Source organism: Parasteatoda tepidariorum, chromosome X1 (assembly GCF_043381705.1).
Source record: "Parasteatoda tepidariorum isolate YZ-2023 chromosome X1, CAS_Ptep_4.0, whole genome shotgun sequence".
NCBI classification, from domain to species: Eukaryota; Metazoa; Arthropoda; class Arachnida; order Araneae; family Theridiidae; genus Parasteatoda; species Parasteatoda tepidariorum.
The window spans coordinates 32,262,459-32,289,779 of record NC_092214.1 but is presented as its reverse complement, the minus strand read 5'-3'; the positions used below and the strand labels follow the sequence as shown (position 1 = coordinate 32,289,779).

General features: G+C 26.4%; 1 protein-coding gene across 1 annotated transcript in view; it reads right to left on the bottom strand.

Moving 5' to 3' along the window:
• LOC122270927 (uncharacterized) overlaps positions 1-27,321 on the bottom strand; it is a 125,197-nt gene that overhangs the window by 43,710 nt on the left and 54,166 nt on the right. Inside the window, exon 2 of the mRNA XM_043050260.2 lies at positions 21,588-21,720. Coding sequence (XP_042906194.1) covers positions 21,588-21,720 — 133 coding nt within the window. The remainder of the gene's footprint in view (positions 1-21,587; positions 21,721-27,321) is intronic.

Below are 27,321 nucleotides of genomic sequence, written 5' to 3'. Positions count from 1 at the left end.
TTTACTGCAATAAGTACTTTGTTAAATTATTCCTTAGGTTTATTCTTCAAGGTATTGTTTTTATTATTATTATTTATTTAGCTTCTGTTCATGTTAAAAAAAATTTTGCTTTTAATTATGCAAAAATTCTTTGAAAAGAAAGGAATGTTTACAGCGAAATCAAGAAATTTTATTATTACCAATACCAGTTCTAATAAATTAATTATTAGCGAAGAATTATGCATTTATATCAATAATTGTTTCGAATTGTTCGTGCAAACCAATTATTACTTGTAAAAAAATATTTAGTTTATTCACTAAGCAAAGTAAATACGTATAATAAGTATTCACCTAATGCTTATAATTTACTTATTTATAAAGTATGACATGTTATTTTTCAATATTCCTTATGAAGTAATTTTACAAAAATTGAACATTCTAGATAAGAATAACTGAACATGCCGATTATCTATTATTTGAATTTTACTCTGAACTATTTCGAAATTTTGCCTTACTAGACAGATGAAAATTATGTTCATCATTAAAATAAACTCATTGTTATAAAAATATCGACTTGAGGTTAAAGAGCGGTGCCTAGCTTAGAATTTTAGTGCAATAATTATTTTTTTTCATGAAAATATAAATTTAATTTCACAAACAAAGTAATCATATTTTAAAAATGTTATAATATTATAAACAGATAAGTAATAACCACGTTACAAAAAGTTGATGTGCTGGTTTGTCAAATAGTGAATAGTTGGTCAGTTAAAAACTTGGCTCAAAATTTTAGACCTTGTTAATCCAAAATATTATTGGTGTGAGTTTGAAACATAAACTGGCAAACTAATCTTTCTTGAACTTGATTACAAGATAGAACGATTCAACCCGAGGTTGTTACTTAATTAAAATCAAGTATGTATTTATGTTCTTACTAATCTAAAAGAAAACACTGCAAAAAATTTCGGAACGAATTCCGGTAAAATGTACCGGCACTTGGGGTGACAGTACTTTTTACAGTAAAATCCATGTTACGAAACATGTTACGAAAAAAAATCTGTTATACAGTAATAATTACTGTATCACTCTAATTAAATGAATAATACTGTAAAAAGTAAGGTAGAATATTTTACGATAAGAATAGATTTTACTGTAAAATAGATATTAAGTTTAAATGGCTTTTATGAATGCACCGAAAGTGCAGGAACATTATACCGTACTTTGATCTGGAATAATGCAGTGAAGTTGATAAAGAGTGTAAAATAAATAAAATGTAAATATATGAGATAGTACTTTAAATTACGAGAAATTTGAATCTTAAAAGAATATTAAATGAGCATAACTCTTTGAATTATCATACTCAAGCAGGTATATTTTAATAGTTTAAATTCCATAAAGATCGCAATATTTTAACTCTCAACTTAGCTTAGAAGAAGTGCATAAATATTATCTGGCACATTACACATACAAGAAGAACTGAATGTCACAAAAGAATGTAGCAGGTAGCAGTTTCTTATGTTGAAAGATATTGAGGCTATAATGGTAGGAAAAAACCTTTATTCTGGTGGATTGCAAACGAAAGAAAAAATATGGTCTAGAGAAATAAAATCGGTCTATATGGTACCAGTGGGATAAACGTCGCGCTAGTCTTCCCGAGCTTTTGTTGTCCCATAAAAGAATAAACTCTCCGCTCTATTTTAAATTTTGTTTTATAGTTTTTCCTAAACCGTCGTATTGTGCATTTTTCTCGTTGGGAAAGCATTTTCAAGCATCAGTTTAAAAATAATAAAGTAATTTCAAAATACTTTGAATTATAATATATTATTCTCTTTTATGTATGGAATTAAGCTTATCACTGGTAAGTCTGAAAATATATATACTCTTGAGAGTTGGTATTTTTTTTTCATTTTGTGTTTTGGATCTGTATGTTTAATTTCAAACAATGGTCTATCAGATAATTGAAAAGCACGTTTAAAAAATGTGTATGAAATAATTCATTATTAAATGAAGTGAAAAAAAATGATGGTTCGCTGGAAAAATTTCGAAATAGGAATTTAGGGTTTAAGGTTAAGAAAAAAATACGCTCTCAGAAAATTGATATTAAATGTTTATTTTTTATCGACTAGCTCGAAAATTCAATTTCAGGGAAAATATAACTAAATTAAGGTTTTAGTTTTTATTATGTTTAAAGAAGGAAAAGAAAGATAGTTATGCATTAAAATATATAAAAACAATATACTTCGAGTCAAGGTACTCAGAAAAAAAGACTACATGTCCCATTTGAAGTACTCATTTTAAAACTAAGTGAAATAAAGGTATATAAAGAAAATAAGAAATGATGGTAGCACTCCCCACATTGGTGACCTTCGGACGTGATGTGAACATGCTTGTCATGACAGAAACGCCCACTACGATTTGAACACGCCTACTTTGATGGATGGTTCACACTGAACAGTTGACTTATGTGAACAGTTGACTATTTCTTGTGACTGCGACATTATCTACCTCCTCGCGCTGTTGCTACTCAGCTTCGATCACACATAACGTACAACGTATACACTCGACTGCTAAAGGCAACACAGGAGCGATCACGACCGTGAACTTAATACAGCTCTCGCAATTAGCACTCAAAAAGTACGGTGATCTTAATACAGCTCTCCCGGCTTCTTACAAAACAGCAATGAATCAACTAGTGATGTGTAAGTCCATCGAAATAGGTGTGTTCAAATCGAAGTGAGAGTTACTGTCAAGATAGGTGCATTCATATCGAAGTGCAAGGTAGGCGTGTTCACATCACGTCCGGGTCACCAATGTGGCGAAATGACTCTCCCCACTGTGTATTAACTTTCTTGGGCTAAATATTAACAAAAGGCACTTTAACTCTTGATCCGAAAGCAGTAGTGGTTTATCAATGTTCAATTTAGGGTTTTAGAAATTACGGTGAATAAGTTGCAATTTTTGAAATTGTTCAAACGGGCTTTGGGCGTTTTTGAAAAAAAATCACCTAGATGCCTATGTAGTCAAAAAAAAATATTTTTCACATTCTGTTGTAATCTTACCTATCTGAAAAAAATAATAATAGGATATTAAGACACTTTTTAGTTAGTGGATACTGAATTAGCTTTTAAAATTATTTTCATAAGTCAAGAAAATTGCATCTAATTCAGAATTTAAATTCCTTATGTATACCAAAAATGATTTAAAAAATTGAATTTTTATGAAACTTTAAATAAATCTGATAGATTGAAATGCCCTAAAATCAATAGTAAATTAACAATTAAAATTTTCTACGTAGTGACTATCAAAACTATACGTACACTAGTCGTAGTATATTTTGCGTATAGAAGTCGTATTTTAAAAATAAATTCAAAACAGTTTATCTACTATTTTTTTCGTTAATTTTATACAATTTTTTAAGAAAATAACATGCATTTTACTATTAATTTTGTTGGAAAATTGTCAATTTCGTCTGCACTTGCTCCCGCAATGTATTTGCATTGAATTTTATATAATCAGGGTGCTGTATGGCCGGCTGGCCATTCAGCACTAGTAGCTGGTGATTACGCAGAGACAGACAAATAATGAGCTTTTTAAATTTTAAAATTATAGAAAATAAAAATAATTTTGAATTTCAAAAAATAAGAGAGCTTATTTTTGAGATTATCCTCGTATTTTCTTCTTACAAACTCAGGAAATTAAATAAAATTAAAGAAGTAACAACATTCAAAGTTTTTTTTTAATTTCATACTTCAAACCATCTACTTACTAAGTTTGTTCTTTTTGATTTTTTTCATTATCTATAGCAACTTATTGTTGTTTCAGCTATTAGCGTTAGTAATTCTCTTTGTTTTTTGATTATTTTTAGTAACTTATTGTACTTCAGTAACACATTAAGATGTAGTAACATCTTGATATCATGCTTTATAGGTATCAAAACGCGTGCACTAGGTCTTTACTTTGCATCTTGTATAAGGTTGTTGGCGTATTATTAAACGCGGGGTAGTAAGGTATTAATTTTAGCAGTAGACTATGTAAAATCGAAAAGTGAACAACTTAATAACCTTTAATCTCATGATTTAATTATCAGGTATTAATATGTTTATATGCTCTTAATGGTTTAACGGTAAGCTTAAATGCATCAATTAATTGATGCAGACGATAATTTAAGTTAAAAAATCTAACGTAAGTTACTATATCAGGCATAGAAAAAATGTCTATCATAAATTACTTTTTAAAGATATTTTTAATGTTCTGATTTACCTTGATCGAAATTTTCACATTATTAATTTTAAGTATATGCATATTTACATTAATTTAAGTCTAGCAATTTCGAATAACAGAATACAAATTTTAAGCGAAGTCAGACGAATAGTTCTCGAAAATTGAAAATTTAAACAACCAATTTTTTTTGAACAAGTTTATTACTCAGATACTATTCGACCATTTCTACTTAAATTTTGAATTTTCTCATTTTAAATTAATAAGTTTAATTATTACTTTCATTATTATTTTTTATTATAACCAAAACATCTTTGAATAGTAAAATACAGAAATCCTTAAACTATTTTAATCCAAAGAAATTAAATTCTGAATGAAATTACCGTTAAACAAACGAGTTTTATAACTGTGAGCAAGAATTTTCTTCCCTTTTCATAGAGACATTGAAATACACAAAACATAAAATTTATATTAATGGGATCAAATATTCATACGCTGTGACGAGTCATACTTTATGTCACGCTATGGGAGTCATGTTTTATAGTTTGCGGCAAATCCCCTTATTTTTAAGAATCTGAATAAATCGAAGAAAGCAAAGTTCATTTAGAAAAAGTTTTATCTCGTGTTTATTTAGATAAACTATGTTTTATCGTTACTTGGAATATCATTTACACAACTAAACTAAAAATAAAGTGAATTTTTCTAACATTTAAGAAGTTAGAACTAGGCCACCATGTAATAATGTAATCAGTAGATCAAAAGTTATTAAGTTGTTACTTTTCTTTTTGTCACTGTACAGTTTATAATGCATAATACCTTACTTAATTTGAAAATTTCGAGTTTTTCTCTTTTGAATAATTAATGATAAAAGCTTTTAAAATATAAAAGTGACGAATCCATAAGAAAACATAACATCCGTGTATTTATATTAAGCTATTTTTTATATTTGATAGATATTTTACTTTTTTTAAAAGATAAAAAAATATGATCTATCATAACAAGAAGGAAAATTAATTTGCAAATTTAAATATCAACAAAAGAAACCAATTAAGAATACCCGCTTTCTCACCTTATTACACAAAAAATAAATATTAGTGTTTTTTTTAATTATACGTGTCAATATTTTTTTCTTTAACAAATCACTTTAATTAGTGTTTTGTTCTTTTATATCAGCTTTATAATACTTTTTAAGTAAACATAAACATAGATTCTTTGGTACTTTAATATTAAGGAGATTAGGCTAATTAAAAATAGAAAAACAATTATTAACTTCCACATAAACATTGCTCTTTTCATAAATGAAGGTAAAGCACACAGATTAATAATAAAATAAATATATGAACTTACACCTTCTCAAAGTAGTTAAATAGAGTATTTTTGAAAGGTTTCTTATTTAAAAACTAAGCAAAGTAAATATAAGGATTAAAAGTATCATTTGTTTTCTTAAGATACGTTATTAGATAAGTCCAGTGCAGTAGTTAAGCTTTCATATTATGTATTTGGAAAACAAAGATTTCGATAGATATTTTTTAGTATCTTTATTCTAACTGGTTAAGCCTAGGTTATATTTCCATAGAGGCCAATCTAGTTTCTCCGATATTTGTTAATATATTTCAGCATATGCAGTTTCACAGCAAGCAGTTTAACTTCTTCTTTATAAATTTGGACTAAGCGCTGCCTCTTGTGACAACAAGAAAAACTATAATGTTTATTTTATTTAGGGGTCAAATATTTTTTCTAATTTAAGTACTTTGTTATTCTTTAATAAGTAAATAATATTTTTTTCTCACCTAGATGGATCTTAGAAAACGTATATAATCTAATATCTGCTCTTGAGCAGAAAACAAGGAAAAAAATGGGGGAATGGTGCCAAAATTTTGGTGACCATCTCATCTTAAACTTCAGAAGATGCGGATTTTGTAATATTTTCCTTGTATTTTATAAATTAATATTAACATTATTTTCTGTTATTTCTTTCATATATCACCATTCATATTTTTTTACATATTTTAATTTTTCTACCCAGTAAATTTCGAAAAGTCAATTTGTTTTTTTATCTTAACTGACTTGAAAATTGAAAAACTTCCAATTGAAAGTTCAATGACAAACAACAGAACTCTCCAGTCAGCATACTGTTATTTTTTTCTCAATTAGCAGCAAAAAAAAAGGAAAAGGGAGATATTATTTGTCGTTTAAACATTTTCATTGATTCATTAGACAGTTTTTACGTGTATTTTAAAAAAATATTTATTCATCTTCCTATTGTTGCATGTATCATAGGCTAAAATAGTTAAGGAAATGTACTGGCAGGAGAGTTTTGCACAAGAATATACAATGTTGAAAATTCTGTGAAAAATTGATACAAAACAATTTATTTTATTGTTACTTTAATATAGGCAAGCAAAACAGTTAAATAACCCTAAATTATTTGGTATTCAAACTGTTAACTGTGATAAAAACCGTCTTTTAACTGCTTTCACCTAGTGCGATTAAACAGCCAAAATTTTATCCCACCAACTAGGTCCACTTTATGAAACCAGTTAGTTCCTTGCAACTGGGTACATATTATAGTCGAGAAAGTTCTATTCTGTTAATCTTGTAACTGATAAAACGGTATGAAGAGTTTCCAGTGTTCGAGTTGTATGGTTTTGAAACCATGCTAGTAGTAAATGGTAAATAAACAGTATAGTTTTGTATTCATGGTTTTTAAACATACTAGTTGTAAACGGTTTCAAATCCGTAAAGGTAAAAATTGTTATTTACAGTTAACTTTACGGTTTATTGGATGGACAGAGTGTTGTCGATTATTTTACCGTAATTTTAGAAGGAAAATTCTAACAGTGTAGGATGTTCGCTATAAACTCTCAGAAAGGTTAAAAATGTTAAAGAATCTCATATCTTATTTCGGACCAGAAAAGCACCAGATCTGAAGGTAGTTACAATGCATTACTAACATTACTCGTATTAAATATCAATGTTTTGATATTTTTTCTAGTTGAGTATTAGCTTTAAACTTAATGTTAGCAATATTGGGAAAATAATACTTGGCCTTTTTTATTAGATGTTGCTTGTCAGTACTGTACTTTTTTAACTTTAAAAAATTTATAAAAGCACTGGTTTATAAAAAAAACATCATTATTATTATTATTATTGCGAAAAGTCACGAAAAATTTAAAAAAAGTATAATTATAGTTGTATTTCCTAACATATTTGTTGAAAGGAAGTAATATAATCTTTTTATTTTTGATATTGAAAAACTTTTTCTGATGTCAACTTGACAAAAAAATAATACGTAAAAAAATTATGAAACGATAAATATTGTGATCTTAAATTGAATTTTTATAACCTTCTTTAAAAAGGGACCCAAGGGTTTAATGGTCTTATCACTTGAATAAAAACCGACTTTCCAAGCTCAGCATTGCTTTTTATGAGTTTCAAAATCGTCATATTAAAATAATAAATTAATAATATATTTCTTCATTAGCACACTGAATTAGAGTTCAAGATTATTTATTATGTTTATTTGAATAATTATTATTCCATTTCCAAGTCTTTATTCAGAACCTCATTAAAGATGGTATTCAATTAACTTGCCTCATATAACTGAAACATGATTTTTTTGTTTAATAATTAATTCCCTAGTCTTATGTTATGATATGATGCATATCTCTATGATACTGAAATAGTCAGAATTTCAATAAAAAGTTTCTAGTGGAAAAGAATTCCTTTCCCTCTAAAAATTAAAAACAAAGATTGAAAAATGTAAAGTGAATAAATTAATTTCAATTGCTTTTCAAGTACGCCATGCGTAGAATTGAATTTCAAAGAGATTAAAGAGATTTGCAGATTCAATTCATGTTCCAGCATTTACTCGGTATAAAATAAAATGATTATTTTTTTAATGCAACATTGCTTTAATTTCACTCCAAGAATTTTATTAAAATATTAATTATTTATGCATTTTTGTACAATATCATTAATTAAAAGCCAATAAATGTTTTAGTTAATTTACATTTGCGCAAGTTAAAGAAATATCTAAGTCTAAAGAAATATCTTGTTGTATCTTACTTCTATTAGGTGTTCATCTCTTTGTCACCAAAATAGACTTTTCCATTTTCTATCGAACGAAATTAATCAATAATATGATTATTTTCTTCTAAATAAAATCTTCATGAAATTTCAAATATTGAAATTTGACTTAGTCTCACGTTTCTATACTTTTCTGTATTAAAAGTAAGTAAAAAATGATAAATAATATGATAAAAAATATGATAATAGATATAAATATATAGTATTAGATGAACAATTAGGATTTGAAATAACTCTTTAACAGTCAAATCTCAAGTCAATATATATATATATATATATCAATTGTAATACAATAGGAATATTTTAAGATTTATCAATTTCTTCAAAACATATTTAGATTCATTATGTAAAGATAAGATGTCTTAAAATCTAAAAAAGTATATTTGCACTAAACAGAATTTCATCGAAATTGAAAATAATACACACATTTTTATGAGAAACAGAGACGAAAAGAAAACGTATGGAATTTTATATAGCTATAGATAAACATAATTCAAATTTCAAATTTTCTTTTACGTTTTAAATTGAATTGCTGAAATAAATAAACATCGTAACAATTTTGCAGATAGTACTAGAATTTTGTTTTTGTGTTAAAATTATATCTGTTTCATAAATTAAATTTTATTTATTTTGTTGATTTAAAATATTTACGCGCTTTGTTATGTGTTCTGAAAATACATGTGTTGCTGAAGTTATTTTCAATTGAAATTAAGTTAAGTTTGTTTTTTCAGGAATAAAAATACTTATTTCTATGAAATCAAAGATATTTATAAACCTGCTTTTGCTTTATCAGTGAAATATAATATTTACAAACGAAAATTTCTCAGTAATGTTTCTAATAAATTCTACAAATGTTTAAATAAGTCAAAAAATATTTTTATCGCTGTGACATAATTTTAGTCATTGAGAAATAAAAAAAATATATAAAAAAAGCATTGCGTGCATAAATGTAATGTATTCAAGCATAAACTAATTTTAAAAAATAAAAATGTTTAAAACATTTGCGTATTCAAACTGAAACATTGGTTACATTACAGTTAGAGCTAAGAAGAGAAAACACTCCAACTATCTCCACGCTGGACTAACTCCAAAACTGAATTACACGGAAAATATTTTCTCTTTATTTTCGTTAAGTTAATTACGCTTATTTACGCTTACTTTCCGTTAGCACCGACGACGCTTTCTTTACTTTTAATCTAATCAAGTTATAGCCTCCACCCCTGTTAAGAACCTAAAATCACTGATCTTCTGTTTGAGCAGATACACGAATTGTTCGAAAACGTTAATTGAATATTCGTAAAAAAACTTTTCAATTTACAAGCTAACTTCCACTTAAAGTAACATTAGGCGATGATTGCTAATGTTAATAGAGATTGATATTTCACGAAGTAAAAGTTACATTTCCGGAAATAAAATACCTTTCTATTCATTAAAAGTTCTTTAATACGAAATAACTTTTAGACTTATAAACTGAAAGTACTAAGGCAAATATTTTTGAAGCTTTCTTAATCGATCTGTATCTTCAAAGAACAATGTTTTTCTCTTATCCTAATTTACAAAAATGCGATTATATCATTATTGTTACGTAATATGAGATTATTTATTTATAGTATTACACAAATAATTTATATTAATTATTATTAATAGTATTAAAATATATACAATTAATAATTATTTTTAAATGACAATTTAAGATATGCAAAGAACACATTTTTGGTAGCTTCTTCACGAAGTGTTATGAGCAATAGCTTTTTTGACATACAGGATGTCTTATAATTTCTCATGCAGTATCTGTTTCGCAATAAATTCCCAAGCTAAGGATTTCAAATTATTAGCCAGTAAATTGATCTAATTCCACAAGAAATTTCGAAATTCTTCACCAAATGCAAATCTTACCAAGTTTATATGATAAATTTTTTCCCCACAGAAAATTACGGTAGTTTGCTTCAGGTTTAGATTATTTGGACCCAATTCTAATAAGTTATGCTGCGCATCTACAGAAAATGACTGTAATTGAATTAAAAAAATATTGATTTGTTTAGAAAAATTTATTCTGACGTAATTTTAAGAATCGAGTTAAATATATATTTTTCTTTTTCAATGGAAAAATCAGTCGACAATTCTTTCACCAAAACATAATTTTACTCGCCAAATTTATAATTTTATCGCATTTGGAAAGTTGGCGAATGCTTTGCGCAGGCTATGTTAATGTACACACATTATATATATATATATATATGTGTGTGTGTATGTATGTATATATATATATATATATATGCACTGTTGTTTTTTATATTTTGCATGATACTCGTTTGTTGTGCTTGTATTTTATATTCGAATCAACAAATGCTTATCCAGTTAATAAATGTACTTTAAATGTCTTACTGTATATTTTTAACTATTGATTTGTTTAGTACTAATGATTTGTTATTTACTTTATTTAAATTTATTTTTATAGCACCTATATATTAAAATAAGTTAAATGATAAATATTATTATTCTAATTATTTAAACTTTATGGAATAATATTATTTTTAAGGTCACTGTGCTGGGCTATCTGTATTTGCTCTTATGTTTAACGTTGCATGTTTAAGAATGTTTACAATATGAAATTTTATAGTATGATTTTATTAATTTAGTGTTTTTAAATATTATGTTATAAAGTTTTTTTTAGACAGCTTTTTTCAAAAAACAAAAAAAAAAAAAATTTATTTTTAACAACATTTCCTCATGAATCACCGAGCAGAAAATATTTAATCTCATACACCACCATCTCATTTTGTAGGAAGGGAAAGAAAGTGTTTCAATTGATTAGAGTGTGTTTTTTTATTGCCTTCTTCCAAAATCAGCAATTTTTAAAATCTGTACTATGATATTAAAAAATTATTCAAGATGACAAGGTTTCAAATGAGCAAACTATGTATTATCAAACAAATTTTTATTTAATATGGTAACCAAACATAAAAAGAAAGTAATGATGATTACGATTAATTACAATTTACTTTAAAAAAATAATATTATTCAATTAATGTTACTTCACATTAGTGGGAAGGTGGGAACACTGAAAAAAGCAAAAATTATCATTCATTAACTCATTCTTATTAAAAAATTATCCTTCTTTTACCAACGACCATTTGGTTAACACTATTCTAATTTATTGAGAATCTAAACTCTTTTTAATTTAAAAAATTTTGTGCTGCTTTAAAAAAAATGTCTAATGAAACATTAATTTTTTTACAAAATTTTCTATTTTAAGTGCTATTGTCTTTTACTGTATTTACTTTTTTAATAAAAAGTTTAATTATAAAGTGTACTTTTATAACCCTGGTCTATCTCATTCTACTGTATTTATAGCTTAGGAGCTAAGAAGTACCTTTTCTTTTTTCCTTTAAAAAAAAAAATTTTTTTTTAAACTTTCCAGTGTTTTCTTATTATCACCAANTATATATATGCTTTCATATGTATGCTTTTAACTATCTAGTATGAAATTATTTAGCTTTTGAAGTTTATTTAAGAGTGAAAGTATCAAGTACGTAAAGAGTGTTTTCTGTCAATAACATTAGCTATAAAACATATTATAAAAATGTTGTATATTTGAGCTACATGGTTAACATTTCATTGCATTGGAAAAATTATATCACTGATTATAAATTATTCGAAGAAAATGTAGTAATTAAAACTGTCTTAAATTTTTAAATTTCTATATAAAACAGAATTTCTGAAACTGGTTGACATAGTTCTATTCTTGTATGAAAGTGTCTTGTCCCTTTTAAATATATTTAAACTCAATATTTATTGGAGCAGCGGAGGCAGAAAAATACAAAAATGAAAAGTAAAATTAACCAAATAAATAGTTTTTATGCCATGCTTAAGAGAGAGAGAGAGAGAAAGAGAGGTTTCAATTTCCCACTTTTTTTATATTATAAAACAGCTTCATGATTTAGTCATAGAAAAGTTACTTTTATTAATCTTTGATTTATTTTGCAAATTGTATGGTTATAAATTTCTTTAAGTGCACGGTTTCAAAAGAAACTATTCTATATAAGTAAAACAAATAAATAAAATATATTTTTTAAATAAAATCCAACTTTTTGATTACAGAAAATAGGATTATCATTGCTAAGAACTTTTCGACCAAAAACTAAGTCACACGTTCGTTAAATCAGGAACATTTAAACTTAAATAACTCTAAATAAAACTGAAAGTGGAAATCTTCACTGCTACTCTTACGTGGGTTTTCAAAACTTGAGAAGTTATTGATCTGTTTATTCCTTTTATTTAATTTGCAAGGAGCTGAAAGTTTGCAGAAACTGTTAGGAATTTTCAACTTTTAGAGAAAATGCAAAACTATCTTCAGCATTCTTATCATTATTACCTCTAAGTTCTGACTAGGAAAATTCCAATAAAATTTTTATAATGATATGAATGTTATCACAAATTATCTACGAAATGAAAAGGGAAATTTATATTTTTTCTGCCTTGAATTGCGTTAAAACATTCCAACGATAGGTGAATTTTTTACGTTTGTAAAATATAGATTGAATCATAAGTAAATTTTAAATTGAGCGTAGGTCAGAATAAATACTCTAAAACCAGTAAATTAGTTTGAATGAATTGAAATGTCAAGTTTATATTTTTCCACCAAAAATAGCATTAAAACATTACATTCTTACAATGGCTTAATTTTTTTTTAAAAATTTAAAATCTTAAATAAATTTCAATTTGAGCTTAGGTCAAAATATAAATACAACGGAAAAGGAAATTAGTTTGAAGGAAATGAACTGTGAAGTTTATTTTTTCTTCCCAGACTTGCGTTAAAACATTTTTACGATAGCTGATTTTTTTACATTTGTAAATATAGATGGGATCATAAATAAATTTTGATTTTAGCGTAGGTCAAAAATAAATATAACAGAAACGGAAATTTGCGTAAAGGAAATGCAATTTGAAGTTCATATTTTTCTGCCCAGAATTACATTAAAATATTCTTACGGTGGCTTAATTCTTTTTCTTTCGTAAAATATAACTTGAATCATAAATAAATTTTGCATTGAGCGTAAGTCAAATTAAATACACTAGAACCAGTAAATTAGTTTGAATGAAATGAAATCTTAAGTTGATATTTTTCTGTCCAAAATTGCATTGAAACATTCTTACGTTTGGCTTAATTTTTTACATTTGCAAAATAAAGATTGAATCATAAATTTTTTTTTATTTGAACTTAGGTCAAAATAAATACACCTGGATCCGTAAATTAATTTGAACGAAATGTAGTGTGAAGTTCATATTTTTCCGCATAGAATTTGATTAAAACGTTCTTACTATGGCTTAATTTTTTATACTTGTAAAATAAAAATTGAATCATAAATAAATACTCCATTGAGCATAAGTCAAAATAAATACACCATGACCTGGAAATTAGTTTGAATTATTAACATAATTTATGTTTTAAAATATATCAATATTCTTATTCTGTATACGTTGGTAAACTTATATATCAGTGTGAGAAGAAATTGACTTAAAAACAATTACGTCAAATGCAACTGTTTTGACAGTCAACTGCTATTAGTACTTTCAGAAAGTTACATTTTTAAAAAATTTAGAAAAACTGTAAAATAATAGTAAATTAAATGATTTATTTAAAATACTAATGTTAAAAATATTGTTTTATTTTTCTGCATTTAATGTTTTAAATTTCCACTAGACTGAAATCCAAATGTATATCGGTATTTTGTATTTTGATCTCAAAGTAATGCGAAGTTGGTCGAGTACATTCGTAATGCATCAGTTAGAAAAGCAAAACTATAAGCACCAAGAAACATTAGTCGTATAATATATTACATTGAAAAAAATAAATAAAACAAATTACCTTGATTTCTTCAAGCTGTCAGTGAAATATAAATATTAAGTACGTGGTTTTTGAACGTAAATCATTTGGACATTTCGATAGATAAAAATAGATAACGGCTTTACAACAATCAAATAATGACTTTGAATTTCTATTCAATAAAATATGTAAACATGTTGTGTTAAATATACTAAAAAAATAAGAATATAGTGACACATTATAATAATTCGAAATATAAATATCTTTATATCAGAATTTCAAACTTTAAATATAATATTAATATAAATTATTTTAATTTAATTTAATTAATAAAAATATTTAATATAAATATTATTAATAAAAATGAGATAATAAAATATTATTAATAAAAATGAGAATGAGAAAAAATAACTTTATTGGAAAAGTTATTTTATGGATGATGTATACAAAATTCAATTTATACCGTAATTTGATCCAGAATTTTTTGAGTATAAGTATGTTTAGTGTTTTAAAGCTGATACTCCAACAAGAAACATCAGCTTTAAATGTAACTAACTACAAAAATTTCAAAAGAATATAAAACTGATTTAAATTACAATTTAAGACAATAATATATTTTATTCCATCCATTAATGAAATAAAAAATTACGTACCAGATAAAGACATTTTTTAATAATTTCAGATTTCCATAATTTATATCTGGAAATTAAAGCAAAATTATCTTATCATTTTAAGCAGTAATATCTAAATTTATATCGCATTGAATTGAAACTGGATTTCTATTTTGAGTCTGTAATAACTTTTTACCGCGTTATTTGTCATCCAGAAATACATCAAATATCTGAAACTTAATATCATAACTATTTCCGTCTGTTGAAAAATCACTTTTAAATTACTACTTCCAAAATTTGATTCAGTTAAACATGTTATTTGAATGTTATTTTCAGAAAAGTAGTAATCAGAAACTCTCGCAAGAAAATAATGGAATTTCTCAAAATTGAAGATTACTTTTCAATAAAGACAGCTTATTCATAATTTTTTGAAATTTCAGTTTCCTTATATGTGTTATTTTTATGCTATATTTGTTAAGATATATTCTCTTATTGTCTAATTTAATATAAAAATCTCAATACTCAATTTAAGAATAATAGACTGTAAAAAAATCTTTTAAATTTACTGGAGAAAAAACTGTTGGCTGGTGTGCCAGTTTATAATTATTTATTTCGCAGAAATATTCTGCTATTTTAAAACGGATGCCCGTTTCTTCAGCAGATAAATATTGTTATTTTTACAAACAAACTCCATAATTTAAAAAAAAACTATATTATTTTAGCAAAGCAAAAGACGCATTACAATAACTATGTCAGCATTGCTGTCATTGCATGCCGAAAACAGAATTCACATGACTCTTCAACACCGGGATTCGAACTCGGGCATCTTATTCGGAGGCGAGCGTTCTGTCCCATAAGCAACGGCAGGCCTAATGTTTGATTATACAGAGAAATTTTAAACAATCTAAAAAGCTAACTTATCTTAAAAGTCTAACTTATTGAAATCATATTAAAGTGAAAAAAGTTTAAAGCTATATTAGCCCAAACTTATTACAATGTTTGGCAGTTTAATTTTTTGAAGAATTAAATTTAATTAGTTAATTAGTTTCAAATTATTTATATTTAATAAGTTTCTAATTAATTATATTTAATAAGTTTCTAATTATTTATATTTAATAAGCTTATAATTAATTAAATTTAATAAGTTTCTAATTACTTTATATGTTATATGTTTCTAATTATTTATAATTTAATAATCTATTTATTTAATAAGTATATGAAAGAGTATTAGTTCGACAATAGAGTCGAATCACATTTTTTATTATATGATGTTCAAAACCATAAAATAATTTCTGAAAAGTTAAAGCAAGTGTAGAAAATAATTGTAAAATGATTTGAAAAAAAAGGATAAAGTTATCTTACAGTAAGCAAAAGAGCATGGCAAAAACTGAAATTTGAGTTGCAGTTTTGATCCCTTTATGATTCCCATTACGATTTCTCATATTTTATTAAAATAAGTATACAAAAATTATACAAATAAGGAAACATAATATTTTTGACTATAATTTCCAGGTTTTGGGTACTTGTATGACCCCGCTTGTAAAAAAGTATGTTTATTGAGGGAAAGTACGTTTGTGTTCCTGATCTCGTGACTTAAATTAACGTCTGAGATTCATATAATCAGCATGTTTAATGTCTGATTATCAAACCATAGAGACCGAATATGGGAAAATTCGACTATTAGATTCAAATGTCTGATTCTCAAACCTTAGAGACCGAATATGGGAAAATCCGACTATTAGATTCAAATGTCTGACTCTCAAACCATAGAGACCGAATATAGGAAAATTCGACTATTAGATTCAAATGTCTGATTCTCAGACCCAGACCATAGAGACCGAATATGGGAAAATCCGACTATTAGATTCAAATGTCTGATTCTCAAACCATAGAGACCGAATATGGGAAAATCCGACTATTAGATTCAAAGTCATTCAGAAGTGTTTTTTTTTTGCACTCTGCCAGGTTCTGTATTCTTTTGATTTTATAATTTTAAATATTGTTTTAACTAAGTAGTTAGCATATTGTAGGTCTTCCCCATAAACTATTTAGATTGCATACCAGGACATGAAATACCGATCATCATATTAAAAGTTATTCAGGTATGCGATGAACATTTTTGCGCATTGTACTGAACGATTTCAGTGAACAAAATAAAATCTGATAATCATGAGGAATCACATTAAGTGAAAACTAAGGAGGAAAAGGAATCTTCAAATAAAACAAATAAATAAATCTTCTCAAAATATTTTTGATGTGATAAACATAATTTAATTCACGCAATACTAAATGAAGTTTTCTTTCATTGAATTTGTCTTGAAAGAATAATAAATTGAGGGCATAACTGTTTAAGCAAAAATAAAAATGAACTCAAAAATCGAAGCCAAATATTGGATTAAAACTATCTGGCACAGCTTCAGGTACAATCACGTTTTTGTGATATTGCACTTCTTGAAAAATGAATCTGAAAACCGATCCGTTACTTTTTTTTCCTTTTTTGGCAAATTTTCTAAATGTTGTATATAATATTGAAACTCAATACAGAAAAGTTTCATCAAATGTTGCTGTGTTAAAATTATTGTGGTTCTTCTTTTATAGATATACATAACGAAGCCCGAAATATTGTAAAGTGTTTATGCGCTATAAACTCCACTATTATTTTAATTATAAATATAGTTCAAGTGTATTTTACTTTTAATAATTTGTGTCAATTTTTAAAAATAGTAATGGTTTGAAATGTTTTTATGTGGTTTTATCAGCAATAAATTATATATTGTAGAAGAAAATTTTCATTGAAAATATTTATTAATTTAATAATTAATTAAAATGTAAATAAACTTTCTTTTGATAAGACCAGATTCTACAAATATATTTGTATTACAAATATATTAGTGTTACCTTTTAACTTACTTTTAACAATTATTACTTTTACTTAATAATTTTTTAACAATTTAAGGCTTTGTATACATAGTAAAGAAATTGTGCATTGTTTATTGCAATTGTTAAATTATTAAAAATAAATTTCTTTTGTTCTAACGATTTAGGCAATCGATAGTTTGGAAACTAATTACTGTAATTTATTATTTAATCATTGTAAACTAATTACGACAAGGTTCATATGTAATTTATTTAAAAGAATAATTAGAATTTTAACTAATAATGACTAAAGTTTAACTTTTCAAGAAAAAGTCCTTTTCTATTTGATAAACTAAGTTATTGCCGAAAAAAGTTATTGCCGTTGCCAACACCATCTTAAAAATATTTCGCTGTTAGCAATTCTCTTTCAAATAACGCATTATTATTGCTTTAAAATTTAGCACTTTTAAATAAAATGTTTATGAAATTCTGACATACAAATTTTATTGTCGAGGATATTAGTTTTTAAGTTTTTTACTTAAAATTTGAAGATCCATTTATCCCACACTGACAAATATGTCTGGTAAAAATTACCAGAATATGGTAAAATTAAGTGTTTTCGGTTCTATGGGAATACCAGAAAGACCGATAATTATTACCGAAGCTCTTTGGTTATGACTTTTCATAAAAAGCGTTAAAGATCAGAGAATGTGTTAAAGTTTGGTGATTTTATCACGGTACCCTAGATCATGGCATAAAAACCATTTATTCATTTAAACCTAATTTTCAGTTTGTATTTTTCTACATGTATGGTAATAAGAAGTATAATTTTGAAAATCAGAATTTTCGTCAAACCGCTGCCATACGAACAGAGAACTTACCAAATGGATGGTTTAAATACCGTATATTTTGAGCTCATTAAAAGAATTTTGGTTTTTGTAATACCAAAAATGTCATTCTATTACAAGTTCAATAATTTTACCAAATTTTTTTTCTCCGTTTAGTAAAAACTATTAACTGTAGAGTTATGGTATTTTTTGCCTTGTAATTTCATATCTGAAGACAATTTTTTAATATTTGATTTAGTTTTGTAGTCACTAACATATTAAACTTTTAAACTGTTTGGATATTTCTTTCTGTTATTCCTTTAAATGAACCTTAAGGGTTCAATTACATTTTGGGAATACTTTTTTTTTGGGGGGGGGGTAGATGATATTATCATATAATCAGCTTTCGTGGAAAACAAAGAAAAAAGAAAAACTTTTCATAACACCAAAAAGAAATCACGAGCCTACTGGAAACTGACTGTAAACTGCTAATACCTTTGACAGGCTATAGTTGCGCTTTTTCACTTCATGCTTCAAATTTTGCCTACCTTGGTGACAATTTCGATTGGCGTTGAAAATACAAAAATAGAATTGAAGAAAAATATATACATTTACCTCAACCACAATTCAATATTTATTTTCTTCAGAATAATCACGTGTAACAAAGATTAAATGAATTAAATAAACAAGAAAACGCTTACAGCAGAAAGTGTTTGCGTTAATAGTTAGAAATATTTCAAAAATGAATAATAAATTGATTATTATTTTAAATTCTTTAATAAATTAAATAACGTTACATGCTTTTGTCTCATATGTTTTTTCTCTCAATATGTAAATATAACATTTCAGGAGTTTGCACTCTGTATTTTAAATAAATTATTTGTAAATGTTAAGGTTTTTAAAATTCCAATTTGATATTATATAGCAATTTAATTTCTTTATACAATGAGAAACAATATTTATTAAAAAGGAAAAAAAAGTAAATAAATTGAAATAAATGAAATAATCGAAGAAACTTTATATTCAAAAATATTTAATAGCTACTGTCCTTGGTAAGCTCAAAACAAGACGTCAATCAAATAAAAACAGTAAATAGCATGCATTTATTTTAGAAATAGTCATACTAATAAACTTTGAATGACGTGCGTCAGAAACAAATTTTAAATTTGTTCAAAGAAAGGAGCAATTTTATTCATTTAAGTTCTTGTGTTATTCACAAAGCTCGTGTGATTAGTAACAGGAAAGATAATTTATATTCATGTGATGAATAAATTGTGACAAAATGATTGACTGTTTTGCAAACATTATTTTCTTTATCGAAGGAGTTGAAGAAATTTTAATATGAAGACTTTTTTGCAAACACAAAATATTCTTATAGAGTCATAAATCCTAATCACATAATTTCCTTTCACGGATTTTTTTGCTGTTGATATAACAGCCATTTCACCTCATTTGAATTATTGGGTAACAACGCCTTAAACACCTTGCTAAGTTACACGTTAAAATTGTACGATGATTAATTGAATTTGTAAAATTTTGCACAAATCAAATGAAAGACATTGCTAAATGCATAGTTCATTTAAATGAACAAAGGCAATAAAAATTACAATAGGAGCCAATGCAGTACTAATTTACCTGCCCTACACTGTAAAATTTACGGTATGAAGTACCGGCACTTTGGGTGCATCATCAATTAAAATCGATTTTTACTGTAAAAAATTACACTGTAATTTTCACAGTAATACTTATTTAATTAGAATGATTCAGTGATTTTACGGTAATTGTAACTGTAAAATTTACGGTAAATCAGATTTTTAGTTCCGTAGCATATTCTGGTAAACAAGGATTTTATAATAGAATGCCGGTACTTTTTACCGTAGTTTGATTCGTAATTTTTTACAGTGTTGGAATAATTATTTGAAATGACTGTCAATAATTAAGGGGTAAAAGAGTAATATTTTGATTTGGTTTTAAAAGGTAATGAATTGTTAAATAGATGCATGACAATTTTATTATTAATGCATTTAAAGAACATAATATATTATTCAAAATATCGTAAAGATAAAAATTTGGCTAAATAAAAAATTTGCAGAAGCAAGTGCATTTTTTTCATAAATCCCTCATCTTGAATGTAAATTTTTGTAAAAGTAAAATAATTGTGAAATAATTTTTAATGCTTCTTGTAATGGAGAATCATCGCACAAAACTAAGGCAATCAGCCATAATATTATGTTTAAGTTTCAAAAAAGAAATAGTTTGATATTTTGCAAAGAATCTTCAACAAATCTTTTAAAAAAATGACAGCACCTTAATAATTTTTTTTTATCTTCTATCAATACTCTAACTCGAAATGATAAAATCAATAATGTTCATTTTTCTGTTTCCTGCTTTGAAAAATATACAGAGCATAATTTAAGTTTTCGAAAATAATTATTTCTTCGCTGTTATTATCATTTAATTACGTTGTTGAAACGCATTTTCTTTTTAGCTAGAGAGTGAGAATTAAGAGTGAATAATTTTTCAAGAACATTAACTGTTTGCAAATAGTCAAGAGTGCGCATCTAAAATCAATAAAAATTGTCGCAAGATGTGCACGATATGATATATAAAATTGGTTGGCGGAGCACTGGGCCCATGTTCAAGAGTTCGTGTGTTCGATCCCAGGCTGGCCGAAGATTCCCTGTGTAGTAAATAGTGACTGGTGCATGTTAAATCTTATGAGTCACAAAGTCCTCCATGTTCCCATAAGAAATCAATATCTCTGGGGGTAATTATCCAGGAGTTTCCTTGTCTTCTGGATTGGTTCAAAATTACAAAGCTACGGAGTTGAATTAGTAGTCGTAAACCCGAAATTAGGCCGGCTGCTCAATGACAGATATGAAAATAAAATAAAATATATTAAATATTTGATGTTATATTAATCAAATTTAAATTCTTATTTATGGAGAAAAATGTATATTAAATAAGATAAAAAATAATTTCATTTTTGTTACAAATGTTAATATTAAAAATGAGCTAGGTACTTACGTTATCCAAACAATATGATATTAGATTTTCTTTTTAAATAAAAGCTAGATATTTGGATAATTTTGAAAGAAAAAAAGATATACTTTTATAGGTAAATGAGGAAACTGATCTATCTATAAATATCTGAGAACAAGTTAAATGATAATTATTTAATACCTGCAAACTAAGTTCAACTCATCTTGAGTTGCTGCCAGCGCTAAATCTTCACGCTGCGATATTGCTTCTAAAACAGTGAAACAGTCTGCAAATTCTTGTGCGGTACAATTCTGTTCTCGTTCAGCTGAACTACCTGAAATACATTAAAAAGCTTATTAATTTTGATTACTCAATACTTTTAACTCATTTAAAATATATTTAAAGCAAATCCTTTTTAAAATATACTTCCTTCAAAAATATATAAATAGTTCTGATTTCAACAATCAACATACAGTAAACTCCACTAAATGAAGCGACTTCGATTCTATGACGTAATTGAACGTAAAGAATACCAATGTGAACAAAATATTTATGTTAAGTAAGCCGATATCCAAACACATATTTTACTCTGTTCCTGCTTTACCTTTTAGGAAAAAATGAAATAAGAAAAAGCAAATGAAAAAAACATCTCATCGAAATTAAACCACTTTTGATTATAGCCAAAATACCCGCCAAATTTATGCATGACTTGAAACATGCCATCTTGTTTATCATTTACCGTATACATGCCATCTTGCTTATCATTATTGTAACTACCAGAATATGGTAAATTTTACTGTGTTTCCGGCTCTATGGGAACACCAAAGAGTAATTTTTACTGAAGCGTTTTGGTAATTATTTTGGTAAAATTATGAATAAAATGTGGTTTTATAAAATTTGTGGTGTAATAAAATTTGGTAAATGTGGTAAAATTTGGTAATTTTATCTGACTATTTTGAGACAGGGCATTAAATAACTTTTACTTTTAATTTACTTTTAAAATTGTTTTTTTAAATAAACATGTGTTAATAAGAAATTTAAATTTCAAAACTAGAATTTCCAGTTAACCGTTACCATATGAAATTATAAATTAGTAAATGAAAGGTATAGATACCATGTATTTTGGTTTTATTACTCAGAATTATGGTATTTTTTTATTAGAAATGCCATTACCTCAAAGTATGGTAATTTTACTGGCATGGTAATTGAAAGGAAAATAACCATATTTGATATTATATATTTAAAAAGCTATTATTTGTATATGCTTCAAATAATCTCTTATACTCTAAGGAAGTATTTTCTTAACGCTATTACTACTGCAAAATATAAGGCAGATATCTTTTAATCTAATTATTCATTACAAACTTGTTTTCTAATCTCCGAAAATGTGTTCCACATGTATTTATCTGTCTTGTTACAATGTACAATTATCACTTTTTGACAGACGTTCTTTGTTTTGATGGTAAGTAAAAGAATGTAAAAGTTAGTTATTTAAATATTAAGAATGAATGTCATTAACTTTTTCAAAACAAAAAAAATAAATAAATAAAGCAATTAAGAGAATAATGATGCCAGACTTAGCTTTTGGAATCATACATAATTAAGTTTATATTTTTAATTACAACTTTTTGTTTGAGTAAATCACCTTTATATTGACTTGGTTTTAATTAGTTTTGAGAGAAATGTTAAGCAAATATTCTAAGGCATAGCATACTTTATTCATTATGCAACAAATTAAAATGACAGTTACTTAATGAATAATACAAATTTATGAATTAATTAAAACATATATCATCAAATATGACTTATTTATTGATAAACTCTTCTTTTTACTTTGTAACTTATTACAAATGACGAAAATATTAATAATCTGAATGACAACTACGAATTTTCAGCAGGTAAAGATTTGCTAGTATTATTTTTAAGAATATCAATCTATAAATCATCTCGTAAACTTTATTTTGTAAAGTTTTATGGAACTTAAAAATTAATTAAAATTGTTCTCTTCTTTAATTTGGAAATTAGCATAAGTCATGAATAAAGCTATAGAACTACGAAGTTAAAGAAATTAATTAAGGAAATAGTGATTTTATGTTGCATGATTTGTACAAAATTTTTCGTTTCCCATTATATTTTTTTCTCCTTTTAAGCTAGTTAATCACATAACTTAAGGTTTAAAATTCGAAAAAAAAATTTCAATTATTGCAGCTGTCTGTAACAGCAAAGGAAAAAAATTTAAAGAAGAAACAAAAAAAAAATACAATTCATTTATCAATCGGAATCTGAGATGAATCCGTTTCTCGATAGGAACTGTCTTCAAATTTCATCTTCTAATACGAGGGTTTTAAATTATTATTATTATATCACTAATCATATTTAATTGCTCCTAGGATTTTATAGATCTTATATTGATTGTTTAAATTTCAACGAAATCTTTGTTCTTTTTAATTTAAAATTCTTTAATGTTTTCTATCTTGAAATTTGTTTACTCTTTTTTAATTTATTACAATTCAAGTAAACAGTACAAGAATAAAAAAATTTAAAAAAACCTAATACTCCTAATTTTAACTTTAAACCAAAGCAATAATTTAAAAAATTTAGAAATTTTGCTAAGTACACATTCTACGTTTGCTATTAATATATATATATTTTTTAATATTTTTCATAGCAGAAAATGTGTGTTGGAGAAAGAGATCAGAGAGTGCAAAATACGCTAAAAAAGGTAAAAAAGAAAAAAGAATTTGTAGATTGCTTTTAAATTGAAAAAAAATCAATCGGTCATTGGTCTAGTGCCGTTACAGTCAAAATGACTTATACATAGAAAAAAAGTTTATTATTAAGAAAAATGACAAAAAATTATAAGTCATGGCATTGCCTATCAACTGCTTTTTTAAACTTTATTTTGAACGAATTTATGACTGAGCAATATTAACTGTTTTCTTTTATGAAACATCCTTTTTCCCTTGATAAAGTTTCAGAACGTCGCTGCTATATTAAAAAGTTATAAAAAGTTTCCATAACTATTTCAAAACAGTTTTTAGCTTAATCATATGATTCGTAGTAACTCTACTTGACATACGAAAAAATTCATCCAGTTTCACACTTATCACATGAATAGCAGCGACATTTCGTAATAAAACACCCAGATGTGAACTGAAAATCCAGATGATGCAAAAAAATAACCAAATGAAACTTGGTTGGGAAAATTGTGCTAGAGAAAGACATGTTAAATCTGAGATTGAAAAAGGTGTGAGAAAAATAAAAGAACTTGTAGATTGCTTGAAAATTTTAAATATTTCAATAAGTCATTGGTCTAGGATTCAGAACACTGCAAAATGACTTAAGCATAGCAAAAAAGTTTATTATTAAAAAAAGTGATAAAGAATTATAAGTTGGACATTTTGCCTACCAATTGCTTTTTTAAACTTTATTTTGGACGAGTTTATGAATAAGCAATGTTAGCTGTCTTCTTTTATAAAACATCCTTTTCCCTTTAATAAAGTTTCAAAACTTCGCTGCCATATTAAAAAGTTATAAACAGTTTCCGTAACTATTTCAAAATAGTTTTAAACTTAATCATATGGTTCGCAGTAACTCTATTTGACATATGAAAATAACCATCCAGTTTCACGCTTATCACATGAATAGCAGCGACATTTTGTAATAAAACACCCAGATGTGAACTGAAAGTTCAAATGATGCAAATAAATAACCAAATAAAACTTGGTCGTGAAAAAGTGCACTGGAAAAAGCATGTTAAATCAAAGATTGCAACGAACTCGGAAGAAGGGATAGAAAAGATTAAAAAGAACTCGCAGATTGCTTTAAAAGATTTCAGCCAGGCAGCTAGAGGAATTGCTTTCACGTATTTGAATAACAAGGGACGGGGATAAGCGTCCAAATTTTGAGCAAATCGAGTTCTGGAAGTAGATTTGATTTTCTTTCTGACTGCTTCCAAAGTAAAATGTGAAAAAAAGCTGTTGAAAGACGAATTGAAATTTTCAAAAATATTTTGATATTATTTTCTCAAAACATGAGATAAATGAAAAACTAATTTCTAAAACTTATCATATGAGTGAATAGAATTCTAAAAATACCATTCAGTTTATTTGTGTAAAGGTTTGAGTTAAAGAAAACATGAAGTTGATGAAAAATCTTTTTGAGAAAGAGAACTAATAGAAAAATTAACTTTTCTTTTGCTATGCAGCATAAGAAAAGGTATGGTTAATAAAAAAAATGAATAAATTGTTTTTTTTCCTCCGAATTCATTACTTGCAACTTTGCACTCGTGATTTAAATATGATCACATATGCCCATCTGTTCAAAAACTATTTATGGTATTAGAAGTTATTATATTAAATTGCTTTCACGCATTTGAATTTAAGGAGAGGGAGATAAACATCTGAATTTTGAGCAAAATGAGTCCTTTTGAATAGTTAAGTATTATATATATATATATATATATATATGTTTTTACTTATTTTTACTTTTTGTGTTCTATTTTATTTGTTGTAATTTTTGTAAAAAAATTTTTTTGAGTGCTCCTCATACTATTGTATTAATATATTTTGCTTTGGCTTTATTGATACAATATTAGGAAGCACTCTGTTTTGCGGATATAATCGTGTGGGCTGATGAAAATATTATATCTTTTTTTCCCCGGTTTTTTTAAATAAAATTTAATCCTTTTTTTTCTTTTTTAACTGTTGTTTGTTATTTTTTTACTTATTATTTNATATATATATATATATATATATAAGTTTAGACTATATTATTTTATCTCAGTGTATATGTGACATTTTTACATTCTTGCATGATACTTTTTAAATTAGTAATAAAATATTTAAAAGTAAATAGGTCAAACATTATCCATTAAATATCCATATATAATGCTCTCGACTTAAAATATACATTTTAACTGTCAAATAAAATGATTACATCCAAGTTCACTTATTCTTAAATAAATCTTTCTCGTTGCTTATATATACTAGTATTTCGCATATTTTTTTAAAGAGAAAGATATATTTTTACTCGTTTATAGTGAAGGAATACATTCGGTTTATAGGAAAAAGTAGAAATTGCGCAAGATTTTCGTAAAAAAAATCTAGATATTTTTTAGAGTTTTCCCTCTGGCATGTGAAAGGTGGTGATAGCAAGAAGCAATCGATTCTATCGAGAATCCTGAGAAATAGTAAATAATCACGTAACTCATATTTACCCATGCAAACAGGTATATATTTAAAAAAAAAATGCAAGTCAGTTTGTGAAATGGCAAATCGTACGTCAAATAGGGAATTACATTTTTTTATAAATCATAAAAAAACATAAAAAAGGTAAAACTTTTTATGTTTTTGATTAACATGCAAAAATTTGGTTAAATTAATTAAAATTTCTGTTATGTTTTAAATTTACTGAATTTAAAAAAAATTTTTTTTCACATTTTTGTCATCCCACGGATGTAGTGGGTAGAGTCCTGCTACCAAAGTTCAAATGCCTAGTAGTTTTTCAATCCAGAAAATAAGGTAAGTCCTGGATCAAGGATTGGGAGAAATTTGTTTTCCTGGAGGTCTTTTTGATGGAAGTAATCCACATTTGCGTCACATGGAGAGGTTACAACTCCCATGGTTAGCCAGACGGCAAGGAGACTTTAACTCGTGATCCGTCTACCACTGTGAATATTTTACGTCAGCACTGTGGTTGGTGCGACGCTGGGATTTGAACCCGGGGGGGGGGNAACCGGGGGGGGGGGTCCATTGAGAGGCAAACACTTGAGCCCAGACGGCTCTGTATGAGTGGATTGTACTTTCTCCGATTATATCTTACAGTGGTTCAGTAGTGCAGAGTTTCAGTGGTTTCCGAGCCGGAAGAGATGGTTGGTCTGTTGTGCAGCGTGTCGCAGTTATATAGCGAAAATTTGGAGATTGTGCAAATATTT